The sequence below is a fragment of the Falco punctatus genome, assembly GCF_963210335.1.
Source record: "Falco punctatus genome assembly, chromosome: 5".
In the NCBI taxonomy this organism is placed as follows: domain Eukaryota; kingdom Metazoa; phylum Chordata; class Aves; order Falconiformes; family Falconidae; genus Falco; species Falco punctatus.
This window is the reverse complement of record NC_137584.1, coordinates 65,708,371-65,726,967: the sequence shown is the minus strand read 5'-3', so window position 1 is coordinate 65,726,967 and position 18,597 is coordinate 65,708,371. Positions and strand designations below refer to the sequence as shown.

The window sequence follows — 18,597 nt, the reverse complement described above, 5'->3', positions numbered from 1 at the left end:
AATGCATCTAAAATGCATTCAGGTAAGTTCTATTGGCTGGCTGTTGCCAACATAAGGGGACAGAGTCATACAATCCGTACATTTACTTTTTTTGCTTTTTTGGTCTTAGATGAGTTCTGCTGAAACGGTCTTCTGGTGATGCATGCAGTTGTACCCAGTGATCTTCAGCATATTGCAGAGGTTGCTGTTGAGTTCTTTCCTCTCATAAAAAAACTCAACAAAACAAACCCAAAAAACAACCAGTATGCCCCAATGCAGATAGCTTGCCAATTTGTGATATGATTGATGGACTGGGTAAAAATAGGTAAAAACATACATTTAGTGTTTCTGCTACCTACCAGAGTCTCATACTGCTGTACAAAATGGCATTTATCGGATGTTGACCAAAGGATAATTTGTCTGCTGCAATTTGGACTCTTGCCATAGGCTAACATTTCAGAATATGTTGTGTCAATATGTCAAGATTTTGATTCTTTAAAATACTGAGGAAGTAAGCTGGGGAGTTGGGACATGTTCAAAGTATTGTATAGTTTATAATGAAATGGCATAGTGAAAAGACAATAATTATCTTCTTCAGCAGCATATTAACAGATCATAATTTGATACCCAAATATATGAAATCATGAATAAGGCTGAAGGTCTTCAGGAGTGTAGCTCTGATAAATGTAACACGTGCTTCAATTTCAAGGCTCGGTGGTTTTCACACAGAAAGATTTTGCCTGTGGTGGTCGAGGAGTGAACATATTGTGTGGCTTCCAAGTGACTCAGCACTGTTCCACCAGCAGCAAAGTAGAACCAGAATTGCTATAATTGTCCAGCAGAGGATCAGCTTTTGTGGCACAATCTGTTTCTTTTCTCAATTACCAAGCAGCATATAATAGGACTTAATAGGGAGAAAAAAAATAGCAGAACTGAAAAATTCTTGGAATTTTTTCAAAACTGGGTTTTTCTCACTTTTGCAGTTTAAAGAGCAGGAGAAATACCTGTGTCTTAATTTCAAGCAAGCTGATAACTGTTTAAATGTCACTGATAGTCAGTCAGATGAATTTTGCCATATTATCAATTATACTAATTTCTATTTCCTCAAATTATAAGGTTGGTGGATAAGATATGAAGTCTAGTGGCAGAGCAAGCTATATGATTTGACTTGAAACAGTTGTCTGTGGAAAATGTCCTCAGATCAGGGAGCTGTGAAAGGAAATGTAAATGTGTAGATAATACGGGTTAATGCCTCTATTCTAGCTGGGAATGGGGGAGTCTTGTTTTTGTTGCAGAGTGACTGGATTAGGCCTGCTGTGCTGTTTCTAAGCGAGTTCATAGTGTATGAAAGTCAGGGCTGTGACTGTACCAGTAGCCACTGTCATCCAAGCCCAGTGAATTGAAAAGGTCGTGTGATGAGAGAAATGAGGTCAGTCCAAGAATTGGCGGTGCTAGGGGCTCAAACAAGAGCAGTGCAGTAGCTGGACCTGCCTGTTAAAATAATTGATACACAGTGAAAGTAAAGCCTTCTATCTGGACTTAACAATTCTACTAAGACAGTGGTCTTAGAAAAACAGTTGATGGGGTTGCTGATATTGTTTTTGAAAAAACAAACAAACAACGTTTTTTTTTAATTTTTTTAACAGTTTTACCCAAATATAATCAGGTAACAAGCCAAAGATCTTTAGGTACTGTTTTTTCTTTTCTGTGTTCTAGAAAACCAGGTTTTAAAACTTTTTAAGTTGCATGCCTAGGCATTTTTTTTTTTTTTTTTTGTAATTGACCTGCTGTTGAAATGGGGAGGAAAAAAGCTCCTGGGCATGGTATGTCAGAGAATAGCTAACAATATTACATAAATAAAGTACATGCCATTTTGCTCTTTCAAGACACTGTAACGCAAAGCAAGATTGAGTTTGTTTGAGATGCTAAAGCTGAATTACACTTTTTGGTAAAAACGTGGAGATAAGGGATCATTAGATTCTCTGAAACTCATTGTTATGTGTATGTTTGCACTGATGTGTAATATTTCTCCCCTAACTATATTACGAAAGAGTTACTTGTGAGTTCTGCCTTCTACCTTTTGTAGAACTCTAGTTTTCACACTTTTTGTATTAAACTGGTGACCATTGTAGTTGGCGCTTCGTGACAAGGTTTAGTTTTCAAACATCCTCAGAAAAAAAAGCTTGCCTCCAATCTTGCTACTTTTTTAAAATATGCACATAAAGTCTTTTAAAAAAGTAAATCAAAAAACCCAAATAAAACAGGCAAAATTCTGTACATATCTTAGATGAATGTTTTAGTGAGGCCGTGACATTGGTTTTGCATTTTTTAAAATAGAAACTTTGGCCAAGCTACTTTTCTCCATTCATAGTGCTGAAAGTGTCAACTTGAGCTACAGCTGTAATTTGGTCTGAAATGGGATAATGTCATATTTTTAGAAGCCTGTATATGAAAATTTGTTTATCAATATGTCTGTTTTATTTCAGGAAGATGTGGAAACAGGAGTCCATCTTGATCCTGCTATCAAGGAAGTTCAATATAATCCCACTTATGAAACCATGTTTGCACCTGAGGTAAGAAACAAATCTCATCTTTAAAGCAGGAATGCCTTTGGCTTAAAGGGCAGAGGTTCTGTAAATCTCATATGAAATTCATATAAGGCATATCTTCTTTGGAAGCTTGCTGTATTTTGGAATCTAGTTTGGGCAAACTGAAAAAAGATTCCACACAGGTGTGTTGGTATTTTTAATGCTTGAATTTTAACGTTCTGCATAAAGTTACTCTAAGAAGAATCTTAAAGCATTTATCAGAATTATAGCTACGGAAATTAAAAATCAAGCTAGGAAAATAGCATTATAAAGATGTTGAGTAAAACATGAACTGAATTAAAGTAGTCTCTTACCATTTTCACATTTTTGCTATTTACTCATTGTGCTACTTTAGACCAAAATGAACAGTTGTAAGTCTTCCAGAGATATGACTTTTAAGAGGAAGATTCAAAATTTATATCCCAGTACTTTCAGTATAACTATTCACATCAGTGTTAAGTATTTTAATAACTTAACCTATGCTAAATGGATATAGTGAAAAAACGTTTTAGGCTGAGTTTGGACTGCTTGGTGCCATGTGAACCACTTTCTTTTGTATTATAACTGACAGGCTATCTGAAAGATAAAAATAGCTGTTCAGACTTCTAACTTTTTTCAGTATTTAACTTCTTTGTGCCGTTTATCCTCTGTTAGACCGGGGCAGCACTGTAGTTAGGCAAAGGCTGCATCAGTCTGAAATTTCTACATTAGTTGTGCTTTATGCGTAGAAAATGTTTTGTGGAACCACATAAATTGGCCTTTTCATAGCAGGCTTGCATTTTGCAACATACCAAAGCCATGAAGTGTGTCAGCAAAAATACTGATTTAGACTTAGTACAGTGTTACCTTGTGTAAGTGTTTTACTTATGGAAGTGTAATACAGGATAGTCTCAGGTGTCTCCAAATATGGCTGATAGGCCACAGGGGTTACAATTAAATTTAGTTTGATATTAGTCTCGGTGTATTGCATTTTTTTATATTCACTGTCCTTTTCCCTAACCATGGTATGGTCAGGAATATTGGCATTTGTCATCTTGCAAGAAGAAAAGCAAGGCAGGGTTTCATAACTTTGTTTCCTGGAATAATACAGCAAGTCCCCAGTTGCTTTTTAAATGCAAGCAGGTATTGTTGGCAGTGTAATTTCCATACTAAGTACACAAGTTTAGTAGGACCTGATACTGCTTACTGGATATCTCTCACTTACAAGGGACAGTATGCTGTGGTTTTGTCTTCTGAATGCTTAAACTGATCACTTATTGAATGGCAGTGTTTTGTGTCAACTAGGTATTGATTTGTCCTCTGTACCAGTAATACAGACTAGAAAGTTCAGTCTTGAAAACAAGCTGTTCAAAGCAACTGTGTAAGCGATTACTGTGTAAAATAGCAGACCAAGAAGCGTATTCAGTAGTCATAAAGAACTATAAAGTTAAGTGATTTTGCGTTACAATATTTGAAAGACAAATCTTTATTTTCCTGTGCTTTTTCCCGAAAAAGTACATGCACACGAAATTAGTAATTCTGATATACTTTCTTTTGACGTTGGTGTAGTTTGGACCTGAAAACCCGTTTAGGACTCAACAAATGGCTGCACCTAGAAATATGCTTTCTGGATATGCAGAACCAGCTCACATCAATGATTTCATGTTTGAACAACAAAGAAGAACATTTGCAACCTATGGTAAGTCCTTAACAGTGGAATTCACTTCCACCTTCATTATACCCAGGTTGGACAAAAGAAATTGTTCTCTATAGAACAGTTAAGAGGACTACAAGTTCTCTAAATTGCTTTTTAACAGACTTATTAAAATGGGGAAAGGTCTTTGAATGAGAATCCATATGATTGGAGATGATAGTATTTATTTGGGAAATCTCATTTTGTAATTCCCTTTGAAAGTGTAATCAAGCATATGACCTCCTACCAAACCCCTCTTAATTAATCCTTCCATTAGTTGCATCAGTGTAGTAAACACAAATCAAAATTTCACACTTGAAATATGACAAATAACTGTAGATCTGTTATGCAAATAGATTCTTTCATGTGATTCTAACTAAAGGTAGCTCTCAAAACCAAAAGGAAGCCTTACTGAGTTGTCAGGTTCTTTGGAGTGGTTGCCTCTAGATACAAGCTGAATGAACAGGAATCAAAGAAAGTGGAAATATATTACTAGAATATTCTTAGCAAAGACAGACCCAAACAACTCTATATTGGTAGTCATTATAGTAGCTGCTTTCTTCTTTTGAAGAACCTTTACACTTAAAATAGTTGCATCTGAATAATGAAACATTTGAGTTTTGGAGAAGCTTGCGTTTCAAATAGACTTGTTATGGATTGTAAGAAAAATGGATTATCTTTTTTTAATAGGGAAAATGTGGAAAGACTATGGATTCTAAGCATTCTTTTGGATGTTTGAAAGAACAAAACTGCCATGTATTTACACATAACAGTGGTTAATTTTTCTTCTGTGTTTTGTTGTAAGCTTTCATTTCTGTTTTAAACTTGACTACAAGTGCTTGTCTTGCAAATATGAATCTTTGTTTTCAGATGAAGTATCTTTTATATTCTTCATATTCAGTCTATTAGGCAACTTCTGATCTTCCTGTGTAAACTTAGTGTCACAACGCTCAACTTTGCGTAACAGACTTGCATCTGTCTGTATTCATATTTACATCCAAAATACTACTCCCTGCAAACTGTTATACCTCAAAATCACCTCCCTACACATGAATCCCCTTAAATCCATTAGGGCTTTATGCATGCATGAGTTCACTTACTGCATTCTGTGATGGATGAGGTTGGGACTTTATGGCTAACATCTGTGGGAGCCATGTATTACAGTGAAACCTGGAAGAAAAAAATACCTAAAATCAGAGACTATAATGTCCTCAGGATCTCTTCGTATTTGGGTTTTATTAGAGGTTTTCTTGTAAATGGTAAAGACTTAAATGTATTTAAGACAGGGTTTTTTTCTTTTACACAGTTTTAGCGAATAGGTACTTTTCACAGAGTTGTTAGGATGTGGAATATAAACAAAATGCCAATATTAAGAAATGGATGTCTGGTTTCATAGTATAACTTCAGCTTACTTCACTGAAATTTTGATGTTAGAACTTGACAGACAATGCAGGTAGGAGCCAATTCAGGATCTGAATGGACTGACTAGATTTTGTTCTGTGAAATTACATGTTATGTGGGTTGTGTATTTTTGTGTGGGTGTGTAAAACAGATACTGGAAAAAAGGGTTTATAGGCATAGAGCGTTTGGGGTTTTTTGTTTGTGAAGTGTAGTTTGGGGGAAGGTAGAACTACTAAGTCTACTCAAAGTTTCTGCTGTTGCTTTATATCATCAGCGTACAGCAACTGCCTTGAAAGCTGTATTACAAGTGAGTATAAAAATATGTTTCAAAGACTGATAACATTGGCAACTGTGCAACTGTCATATTCAGCTTTCTAGAAATGTTCAATAGATAGTAATCTGTGTATGGTGAAAATGGAGCTATGAAAAGGCTGAGATATAGACAATGTAAACTACAAGAACAAGCACTGAGAAGCTGAAGTTCAAGCTAGAAGATGCAGTAAATGAGCACGATGTCCTGGCTCACTAGAAGGTCTATTAAAAATAGCACTCCTCTAAGTTATCAAAAAGTTGTCTATTAAAAAATTCAATATTCTCTTTCCTATCTGGAAGGAGGTAATAGATATTGTCTCTGAAAAGACCAAGTATGAAAACACAAGTATAATTGCTAGGCATAAATCTGTGTCATACATGTTTTTGATGACTAAGTCGTAGCATATTGGAAGAACGAAGGGTAAACCTCTTAATTAAAAGCTGCAGATCTTGAGACCTCTGGCCTCTGTTAGTCTGTTCAGCACCATTGTACTAAGGCAGGAGGTCTCAAACAAATCTGCAGTGGCTAGCATGTAGATAAGCAGTGACGATAAATGGAGGATGAGTGTGGTACAGGACAGAGAGGGTGATAAATGAGATCATGTATCCAGAACAGCTCAACTGCTGCAGATCTTTAAAAAAAAAAAGGGGGTGTGTGTGAAGCTTTATATATAATCTTCAAAGTTAATACATATTTAGTGAGAAACCTATATATTAATCACAAACAAAACCCTAGTATTTTTGGCACACTTTTCCTCATCTACTTCTCTTGCAGTAAATATTTACTGTCAAATTTCCTTGTGATGCTTGGATAGCTCAGAACATCCATACTGTCATTGACTGAGGCTCCTTCCAACCCTTTATCCCATTAGACAGGTGGGCAGCAATGGGTACCTGGTTAGGAGTAGAAGAAAGAAGCAAGGGGAACAGTGATACTCTGAATGCTTTTTTTCACTATGCAGTCTTTCAACCAAGGGCAATGTCTCTATATTTGTTCATTTTCAGTGAATTTGTTGGTTTTGTTTGGTTTTGGTTTTTGACAAATTTGTCCAGCTGCTTCTTGAACCCATATAATTTTTCTGTGTATGTAGTAACCTATTTCAGGCTGTTCTACAGCTTAGCAGCAGCTTGTGTGAGGAAGTACCTCTGTTTTGAACGTGGGAAACTTAACAGCCTTCTCGTTTGGCTTGATACACCCTAGTCTCTTTTGTTGGAAGACCCAACGAGCAGTCATTTTTTATTCACCGTTTCTGTGTCATTCCTTTTTTATAGATCTTGTCCATAACTTCATTTCAGTCTGCTTTATTTCCACCTGAAAAGATCTGGTCAATCTTACTGTTCCTCTGTTGCAGCCTTTCCATGCCTATGGCTGTGCTTATTCTTCTTCTATGTCTCTGCTAGTTCCAGTGTGTCATTCCTGAGATGAACAGCAAAGCTGTGCAGTGTTTAACATGTAATCTCACTGTGAATTTGTTCTGTGGCTTAATAATGCGAAAGGCTTTTTCCCTTCTGTTTCTAAGAATTCTTAACATTGGATTTTTCTCTATGACTTTGAGTAACTTTGGAAAAAGCTACTTGCTCCCTTTTTTCAGGTTGTTTATCAATATGTTGAATAGCAGGGGCCTGAGCATGGATCCAGCAGCAACTTTCCTGTGCCATAGAAGCCAGCCATTTATTCTCACCAGTGGTTTAGTAACTTTTAATCAATTGACCATATAAAAGACCTGTGGGTTTTTTTAAGTGTCTTTGAGGTACCCTGTAATCAGTCTAACTCAGTTTCATATAGATATCTAACATCAAGCAAGCTTTGCTCATTCACGTGATTGTCACCTCAGAAATAGTCTGGAGGTTTTGTCATTTTCATTTACCTGTACACAAGGCTGTGTTGTCTGCTCTGCTGCAATATATAGTGCTCATCCGAGTGCCTACTCATGTGGGGTTTTTTTATTCTGGTTTCTACCACTTGAAACTTCTAACTATACAATGTCTGGCTGATTGATCTGTAGTTCCCCACATCTCCTCTGAAGCGTTTTTTGAGAGTTGGCATCATATTCAAAACATTCAATTTCTGTCATATTGAGGTGATATTAGTCGAGAATTTTTGCGCTGCGGTTCGGCTTTAGGTCTCTTGGATGACTGCCTTCTGGTCCTGGTGTTTTGTTACCACTTATTTGACTCTTCAGTCTCCTGACATTTTACTTTGAGGAAGATGTTTTGTCATGTTACCTTGGGTACAGGAGCTTACCCAAGGTCCTCCATAATGAACATGTGTTTAAAAAACCTCACTCATGCTCTCTTTTCATTCCTTGATCATCTGTTGGCCTACATGCTGTCTGGTATGCTTTCTGCCCCTGCAGTTTTTGACAAAGGAAAGTGTTAGTTTTTATGCCTTCTGCGATTTGCTTCACACTTTGGGGTGGGGAGGGTTGGGGCTGCCTTACTGTAGCATTTACTTTGTCTGCTAGGGTTTGGTTCTTTGTATTTTTCGCATTTGGATGCAACTTCAGCTCTTTGAAGAATAGTTCCTTATTTCTAATGGTTTCTCTTTACATACTGTTCAGCTGTGCTCACTTCCTTCTGGTCTCTTTAAAGTAGTCTTTTAATAGCTGGCAGGCATTAGTTCTTTTTCTCCTACATGGTGTCTTTGAAGTGGCCCTGCATTTGGAAAAGGCTTTACCCTTTGGTGCTCACTTGCTGTTCCTTTTTAAAATCTTTACTTAATACAGCCCTCCTGATGTAAGATTGAGTTCGTTGTAGTAAATGTTTTTTACAGCTTGCTTTGCTTCCTCACCAGTGCTGATTTATACTGCGCTATGGTCATTGTTAAAATGTGTATCCTTAGAAAAAACGTCTTTAAATCAAGTTTCCTGCACTGCTCAATCAACCAGACCTCAGCTTCTTTATCAGGAATATTTCTGTCATACCAGCATGTGGAAGTAGTCAGGTATCTGCTGCTGTCCTCATTCTTTATTATACAAACATTGTAGTTCAGGGATATAATGGCCAAATCTTTGACTGCTCTAGTCATTCTCTTTTTTGTTTGTTTGGTTGTTTTTTTTTTTGTTTTTTCTCCTAGAGACTGCATTCTTAAACTGTCATTTTGTTCCTGCTTCTTTTGACTTTCAGACTCCCCAGAAGGAGTCAGGGGATATTCGGGTTCTGTATCCACAGACAACAGCTTGAAACCAGTGATATAGTCAGATCTCTTGAGTCAGAATTGCTTCACGAACATTCCTATTTTTATACTATTTTGCATGGCTTTAAAATCTACATAAATATTATATTTGTAGTTTTTTCACAAGTGTAATAGTTGAGATTTTATTGATACCACCCTGAACCTTCTGTGCTGCAGATTTAAACTATTTCTCATTTTCTGTTCAGCAGCCCTATCAAGTCATGGGTCATTGTTGTCTCTAATGTTTTACATGTTGAAACTACCTTTGGTCTGTCAGTTTTTTGCCATCTGTCCTTCATCTCTCTTCAGATTGAAAAGCATGTTTCTTCAGCCTTTTCTAGGCCTTTCCTTCACTCGCAACATCTTAGCATTGTTGTTGCCCTCAATTTTTATCTACATTTTTCTTTAAAAAACATTGCTTAAAACTCCTGTTCCATGTTTTATATATTTTTTTCCTTTGCAATGACTCTCAGATTTCTTTTTTTTTTTAATTGGTGTGAGGTAGACTTAAGTGTATCAACACCACTACCGTTGCAGCCTGTATTTTTTTTTTCCCCTGTACCTAATCAGTTATTTTCTTTTTTTCTTCCTTTTTTTTTTTTACTGAGTATGCCATTGCTGAAGTGAAGTAGTTCACTTGGTGTCAGCTGCAGGTTTTACATGCGATCCTTTGCTGATGGCACAATCTATAAAAATACTGAAAAAATCGATTCAGACAGGCCATTATATAATTTTTTATAAGATCCCCTCCCAGTTTGATGGAAAGCCATTAATAATTACTCTGTGAGAATCTGACCTTTTTTTACTTGGTAACCAGTTTTGCATCTGCAGTTGTAGATAATCTACCCTATTTTGGATCCACTGATGTAAGGCAATCTTCTTATATAATTTCAGCTATTAAAGAGAAGGCTTTCTCTCTAGAAAAACAAATTTCTCTTCACAAGCCTTTGTGATGTAAATGGCCAAAAGCTTAATGAGCTTATATAGTTCCATGTTGTAGTCCTTGGAGCATGGCTAAAAAACCTAGGAAGTCCTAAAATACAAGCACTTGTTTATTCTTCTGTGTTGTACCCTCAGCAGAAGCAGTCTCTTTTCTTGAAAATTCCCTTCTGAGCATTGTTTAAAAAAAAGGGGGGGGGAATATACTCTCCTTAATTACATGGGCTTATATAACTTTTCAGTGTGAAGCAGAATTATGGATTATTTTTTACATGCTGCACACAAACTTTTCACGAGTATGGTGGGAAAATAATTTCATAGCTATTCAGCATCACCACTCATTCTGTAAGTGGACTGCTTCATTTGTGCAGCAGTTAGTATTTTAAAATCTCTCCTTCACAAGATATTAATGTCCTTTTTAATAAACAGTCTTCTGTCCATGAATCTCAAAGCTCTTTGAGTATTCAGGAACTTGGTTATAACAGGATTACTTCATCAGTAAGACTGATATTTTAAGAGCTTAAAATGATTCTGACTTAGCAATAACAATCCTGATTTTTTTTCTCAGCTACTCCTGTTACATGCAACACCGACAGTCACTATTACAATTGTAGGCAGTTTATTCTCTGATTACTTTGATTCTGTGGAGAGGCCGGTGTGGTCAGAACAGGTTAGCCTAGCTGTATTTTCCTGCCTATCTGAGCTACCTTGGGTCTCTGTATGCTGCAATGCACAGCACAGTGTAAACATACTTTAATTGGCTCTCTTTCTGGAGTACACATCAAAGTGGTTATTTAAACAGCCATTTTCAGGTGCACTGAAATTATGGATGTAGGTGGAATTGTACCTTTCCTTGCTAAAACGTGGCATTAAATACCTACCTTCTAAATAAAACTGAAGGAGACGCAGAAGTCAGGGCACATTATATGGCATACCAGCTGAGTCGGATAAAAGCAAGCTGTCTTTTGCAGCTGCATTTAGGAGTCCCAGCCAGAAAGAAAAGATTCTCTTTCATATATCCACTAGAAAGTAGAAATTGTTCAGAGCTTTTCTATGAGAATGATGCTGGACCAAATTCAACCCAGCTATAAGAAGTCTCCACTTCCACGGGAAGCTGTGCTTGGCCCAGGGGCCCTATTCATTAGAATACTGTCCCTCTTTTACAAGCATCAAGCAAATAGAGTCCCAGAGACTGTGTCAATACAGTTGGAGGACAAGTAAACTACTGTATTGATTTTGACATAATTCCAAAGTAATATCTTTCTCTGTTAACAGAAACCTTATAGCTTGGAAGAGAACATTGAAATAGTGGCTTAGTAAAAGCAGGCAGTTGTTATTGAAAGTCTAATTGCAGTGTCTGCTCAGTTTGGTTATCTATGGAAGTAAATCCTAGTAATAGTCTAGAATAATTTTTTTGTTGTTTGGTTTAGGTATAGCAGGAAGGTGTATTTCATAAGAGGGCATTGGTACGCATTTCTCTCCCTGTATCACATTCATGGAGCGTCTGGGCATATGTTGTTCCACAACAGGGTCTTTACACGGTTTGAAACTCCAGAGCTGGTCTGCAGCTGGATAGCTCCATTTGTATGTGAACACTTGCTGTGTTCTTGGAATGGCTTTTCTACTAATTTCAGTAATATTTTTCAGCATTTAAAAAGAAATGAACTCGACCTTCTTCTAGGACAGTAGTTTTCCTCAGAAGTGTTTGGGGAGATGATCTCCTCTGGCTATTGGAATGCTGTTGATAGGTTCTCAGCTTGTATGCACCCAAGTGTTTTTATGGGCCATTGGTTTCTGTGATGGACTGGGTAATCTCCCACTGTTCATGATTGTCTCTGTGAATCAGTACAGAATAATTAGATAGAAAATAATTTGATAGAAGATCAAAATAGAATAATTAGATTGTATGCTGTAGGATTTCTTTGATTTTGTGTGTGTGCATCTTCATTGCTTTTTTTACTATTTTTTTTCTTTTCCTTCCCAATATGGAGAAATTCTCATTGGGTCCTCAAGGGACATTTTGTCACTTGAATAATACTTAATAAAAATCGGTGGTATGTCCACCAGGGTGCAGTCTTTCCCAAAAAAAAAAAAGCCACGGTGGTCAGTAGCTGTTCAGCGCATCTGTTCCTTGGAAACTACATGAATTTGTCTATTTTATTCTCATAAGATCATGCCATCCACTTCAGGAGAAATGGAGGAAAAACTGTAAGATATGCATATTAAGATGAGAACCTCAGTATAAAAAAATTGTAAATACCCTGAATATCTGTGAAACGCTGGTACATTTTATAAATTATTTATAGGAGCAAATGCAGCAGTTTGGGGCTTCTTTTTTTTAACAAGATTCAATAGCTGTAATCAGGAGATGAAGATGTGAATACTTAATTCTTTTAAAAATTAAAGGCCATTGCTGCTGCTTCTGATACCATTCACGTTAGTTAAAGCAACTGCTTTCAAGTTGAAGGAACAAGCTGTCCCAACTCTGGCAGGAGGAGGATGAAATAATTTTTGCTGGGAGAGACAGAATATGCACAAAGCCCTAGAAAACTTCATTTGTTTTCATTTTGTCCCCTTCCTTCCAGCTGCTGCCATGCCCAGGGTTACCAGAGATGAGCTCTCTGACCCAGCAGAGGTAGTGGGCAGGGCAGGGGGCTGTGGGGCCAGAGGCTGCTGCTGAAGCTGGAGGGCTCACTGTGTGCAGCAGCAGCAGCAGACTGGTTTCAGTGTGACTTATTTTGCAAACCAAGGAACCAGTGCCCTGAACTAAAGCAGCATCTGTTTAAAATCACGTCCCTGACACAAGATTTTTGAGCTAGTCTTTCCCTTATGCCATGTTACAACAAGAAGAGGTTGCTATGGCGTGTCAAATTCAAATTGTTTGCATTACAGCAAACTGGTCCAGATTCAGTGTTGATCTTGCTTGGAGCAGGGGCCTTCTGCGGTCTCTTCCCACCAGAAAGATTCTGTGATTTTGTTTTCTGTGACTACCCTCCCTTTGTGTCTTTATGTTAACTGTTGCCTATTATAATTATTTGGTTCTCTGTCTTGTGCAAATATAAGTATTCTTGCAGCAATGCATACTCAAAGGCCTCGTGGTAATACTTTGTGGCAATCTTAATATTCAGGCCAAGTGAAAAGTGGACAGGATTTCAAAGCATCAACCCTTCCTCATCCCTAGCTCCTTGAGAGCCCAATGGGAAAGAAATTTCGGGGGGGGGGGGGGCAGCATAGTAAAAGTTACACAGAAGTAAAAAGCTTGAAATAACAGTATTTTATTTCTCATCTTGTTCTAGGTTATGCATTAGATCCCTCTATAGATAACCCTGAAGTTGCTACCAAATATATTGGTTCTGTAGAAGAAGCTGAAAAAAATCAAGGTAATTAATTCAGGATCTCATATAAATTACTTGCAACGGCTGACTGTTTTCATTTCTTCTTTACTAAGTAATGAAATAGCTTTGGCAAAAGAAACAATTATGAGAGACTTACCCATGTCCAAAGACACAATAAAGAAAGATGTGTTGCAGTCGGAATGCGAAGAGGGAAGAGAGATAATGGAGTAGTTTGTTTTCTTGAAATAGCAAATATTTCAGGCTATTATGTCAAATTTCATATCAGGATTAGCAGTTGGAACCTAACAAATGCCATTGCACGAATAGAATTTATCTGTGTATTTGAAACAGCTTTTTGGTCCTCTTGAATTGTCTTAGACAAAATTGTCATATGTCTGCATTAGGATACCTGTAGGTTGAGCTAATCGTCTTAACTGTGCTACTCAGTAGTAAACTGATCACTCGGTATGCAACCTCTAGCACTCCTGTTGGGAGCTGCGTGTCATCTCTGCTTAGCCAATTTAAGCTGTTTGGGTTATTTGGAAAAGAAAAAACATTGGAAGGTTGCCAAATGGTAAAGGCATAGGGTGCCATTGGGAGGACTGACTACCAGGGGCATGGGGTTTTTAATTAATACTCTGATACAAGGTATTTAACACTCAAAGTTACTCATTTGCATTGGAAGAATGTACCTGTGTAAACTTTATGGTTATGCATGTCCTTTTCTTTTTCTGACATCTTATTTGCATATGTAAACAAGGTTCCATTATTTGTGTCCTCTTCCGTGGAATATATCCAAGGTTATTTAACTCTTTCCATCCAAAGTAAGATGAGGAAAACACTTATTTTGGTATAGCAACTACAGACATTAGTCAGAAATAGCTAAGATTAAATAATTTCAAAAATTAAAAACCAACTTTTCATAATGGAATTTTAGTAATTTATTTTAAGAAAACTCTTGATTAATGTATAATTCCTTCATATGATCGTTACTTCAATTTTCACATTGCCTGTTTCCCCTTGTTTGATACAAAGCTCTTTTTGGCTCCTTTGCACCAGATGAGTATTACTGATGCTGTAGGAGAATATTACTTGAAAATTGCACATAATCGTATATACAATTTTTTGAAAAACTTTAAGTCACTACAACTTTTAACTTTAAATTTTTTTCCTCCCATATTTATATTGTTTAATGGTTTTCACAAATGGAATTCTGAGGACACAGCATTTGTGAAAAGCTAGTATTTATATGAAAGAACAAGATAGTTGTTGGAGGCAGATGACCATGTCAATGGGGACAGATTTTTTTATTAGGGCCTGTAGCAATAGGACAAGGGGTAATGGTTTTAAGCTAAAAGAGGGTAGATTCAGAGTAGGCGTAAGGCAGAGAGTTTTAACAGTGAGAGTGGTGGAACACTGGGACAGGTTGCCGAGTGAGGTGGTAGATGCCCCATCCCTGGAAACATTCAAGGCCAGGTTGGACGGGGCTCTGAGCAACCTGATCTGGTTGAAGATGCCCCTGCTCATTGCAGGGGGGGTGGACTAGACGACCTTTAGAGGTCCCTTCCAGCCCAAACTGTTCTATGGTTCTATTAATGTTTACTAAATTAAAATACACAGTTGTGGTTAGGGTTTTGGGGTTTTTTTTGAAACCAAGAGGGGTGAGGGGCATCAGAAGCCATTGTTAGGAGACTACTATTCAAACACACTGCACTATTTGAAGTATGAAAACTGATGTACTCTTACAGTCTGCAGACCTACTGTTAAAAATGCGTGGTTACGTGCATGGTTAAATATTCTTTAACAAACAGTTTTAAGTGTTTCCTTAGTTGCTGTACATGGTTAGCAGTGTTCATAGTTAGAAAAGTTAGCAATGCTTTGGTAGTTTTACTCAAATGCTTTTTCCATTTTGCTGTGTGTATTGAAAGGAGTGGTGGTGGTGTTTTTTTCTTATAACTGACTATGATGTGACCTATGATGTATTCTGTGTTAGCAGCTAGGCAGTGTGTTGTTTTCTTCTTCAGGTTTAACAGTGTTTGAAACAGGACAAAGGAAAATTGAAAAAAGGAAGAAATTCAAGGAGAATGATGCATCTAATATTGATGGGTTTCTGGGACCATGGGCAAAATATGTTGATGAAAAAGAAGTAGCCAAACCATCAGAAGTAAGTACTACCTTAACACAATCGATACACATTATTAGTACATTGCAGTGGTTTTAACAGAAATCCAGCTGCACTAGTATTTTGTACAAGCAGATCTATGCTATGCTTTAGGGTGACCGACACATTTCAGGTGATATGTCTGAATAAGGTGTTCCAAATATTCTGCATTCAATTATTTGCAAGACTGTTTGGAAATAAAATTCATTTTATCTGTGTGTAGTGTGTAATTAAAAGATGTTTATAAACAGAAGCAGCTTGAAAAGAACCAAAAGTAAAACTTGTTTTAAAAAAAAAGCAAACAAAAAAAAAAACCAAGAAAAAAACAGCCAAACAAAAAATCCAACAATAACACACCCAACCCCAGCCCTTCATCCAAGAAACATCCTTCTTGTTCAGTCAGTGATGCTTAGCTGTAGTCTATGAATAAAAAGATAATGTTTAATCCTTTTCAGTGCACATAGCTTTTCAAACTCTTCTGGTTTTGATAAAGGTGTTCTTTTTATTGAGGCTTAGAAATATTTCTAATCTCATTTAGCAAGTAAATGTGTTCTTAATAGTAAGTAAATGATAGTACAGTTCTGAATTTTGTTATGTGATTCTGAGTGCAGAATTTTTAAAAGGTCATGGTTTATTTTTCCAGGAAGAACAGAAAGAGTTGGATGAAATAACAGCTAAGAGGCAAAAGAGAGGAAAACTGGAAGATGATAAACCTGGAGAGGAGAAGACTATATTACATGGTAATGGCATCTTCCTGCCTGTTCTCATTTTCTTGCTCACTGTGTTTTCTTGCCTGCTGTGTTAATTAGTAAGTATGGCAGACAGCCTCAGCAGTTTGGCTAAGGCACCTTGATGTTTCTGTATTGGAGATAATAGTGCTCACAGGCGTAAGCATAAAGGACAGGGAAAGAGATAAACTTGGACTGATTCCACTTCATACTGTGAAGAGCAGTGTGGAAATGTCATCTTTCAAGGTACTTTTTTTATATATTTATTTTTAATGTTAGTAGATGCACGTATCCCTTTCCTATTTTACAGAGCAAACGTTTTAAAGTTATGAGTTTGGCTTAGAGCTTCAGCTTCAGAATTACTGCAGTTTTATGTGTCAGTACTTTCATCAGCAGGGAGTGCTTTGAGTTATGGCTTACATACAATTTAGAAAATCACTTGGACTTTATACTTCCTCAGTTCCTAATGCAGATGTTCTTTCTGTCATACTATGAATAATTGTGTATCAAATAATTACCCTATGGAAGCCTATAGCATATGGTGCCTTCAAAGAAAATGGTTTGGTACGTAAGTAAAATTCAGGGATTTTGGGGAACTGTTACTTCAGCTCTCCACCTGCAAAGTAGTCCTGCCTCATAGCTTGGCACAATAAACAGAGTCTCTCTTTGTTTACCACTTTCTACAGCCAGACTCACACACACAAGCTGGAGCATCCGTTCTTACATGCATTAAAGAAGATGCTACAAGCTATGCATTGCTGACATTAGTACCTCATTCTGTTTGTTTGTAGTAGGTCATGACAATATTTATTGAATACTGATGAGCATGACAAACCTTACATTTTAGCCACTGAGCCTCTTAAGGAGTAATTATTTTGTATCTACCTTTTCATGGTCTCTATCTGAAGTTTCACAGTGAGCAACCTTACAAGATGAACTTTAATTTTCTCAAACACAAACATTCCAGAAGTATGCCATTTCGTAGACATGTGCAAACATTGATACCGTGCAGGAGGTCACTTGTACAACCAAAACTGCTGTAACAGTATCACAGAAACAGAGAAATTAATTGGTGCACAGCTTAATGTCCTGGCTATCCAACACAAGTCTATTCTGAAATACCCGTTTCTATGCAAAATGCATCTCTGCATGTCTGACTGTCCCAATAACTTCTTAAAACTAGTTGAAGAGCAGCTGTTGGCTACTGCTGACCAATATTGGTTCACACTGGCTAAATGGATCTTTTTTTTCTCTGATTTGTAATTCGGTTGATGTGACTGGTAGCACAGAGCTGGCTGGAATGTGAGTTGCAGGCATATGACAGGGTTAGCATAGCACATTATTATCCATGTAGAGTTAGTGAAAGCAAACCCTTGTTGGCTGGAGGAACTGTCTTGCCGTTTGATGATGAGTAAGATGTGTAGGAGGAAGTTTATTATCAGATTCCAAGGAGACTTTGCTGAAATGACTTAGTTTGAGCTTAACTGGTGTCAAGTAAGATTCCACATCTGTATCCTATGAAGAGAGTTGTTTGGGGTTTTTTTCCTCCTGCTTGACAGCAGAGCAGCTGTGTTGAGAAAAACTTTAATTGTGCATGGCTGTTGAGCCTTTCAAAGATTATAACCTCTTACAATACAGGCTCTTGGATTCTCAGCATTCTGTGTTTGCCTTTTCAGTTAAGGAAATGTATGACTATCAAGGGAGATCTTATCTTCATGTCCCTCAAGATGTTGGAGTTAATCTCCGTTCTACAGTGCCACCTGATAAGTGCTACCTTCCAAAGAAACAAATCCATGTGTGGTCTGGACATACAAAGGTAGGAAGTCATGTTTGAGAATGTACATCATGAAAACCCACTTCACTTTGTGTTTGAAGCTAGTAACTTCTGTAAAACCGAAGTATCCATAGAAGGAAAGAGTATTTTCATCTTTACCATGTTATGCATATAATTGGTTGCATTACATGCTTACGCAAGGTGTTCGCTCACTCAGATGTAGTTGTTTACCTGCATATACTTCTTCATTAACATAGTGACTTCCTGACCTCCCTTAAAGGGACGACTATTATTCAGTGACTTCTGTGCGATTTGGAGTTACTTCCTAAACTATCGCGTGAATTGGAGTAAGGCTAATTCTAGAGATCCCTAAAAATGCTTTTTTTTTTTTTTTTTAATGGTAAAAGTACTTAAGGGCTATTTCATATCAAACTTACGAAAAGTTATGTAGGTTTTGTGATTATGGTGAATCAGCATTACAGGTTTCCTAAATAGAGCTATTAACCTTTGAGAAGTGTGCCTTGCTACGAGTC

The 18,597-nt window shown here is 37.1% G+C and overlaps 1 protein-coding gene across 1 annotated transcript in view; it reads left to right on the top strand.

Annotated features, from left to right (window-relative positions):
• Window positions 1-18,597, top strand: part of CDC40 (cell division cycle 40) — a 40,667-nt gene that overhangs the window by 8,603 nt on the left and 13,467 nt on the right. Inside the window, exons 2-7 of the mRNA XM_080388174.1 lie at window positions 2,466-2,552; window positions 4,116-4,245; window positions 13,363-13,446; window positions 15,426-15,565; window positions 16,206-16,302; window positions 17,967-18,106. Of these exons, the coding sequence (XP_080244300.1) occupies window positions 2,466-2,552; window positions 4,116-4,245; window positions 13,363-13,446; window positions 15,426-15,565; window positions 16,206-16,302; window positions 17,967-18,106 (678 nt within the window). The remainder of the gene's footprint in view (window positions 1-2,465; window positions 2,553-4,115; window positions 4,246-13,362; window positions 13,447-15,425; window positions 15,566-16,205; window positions 16,303-17,966; window positions 18,107-18,597) is intronic.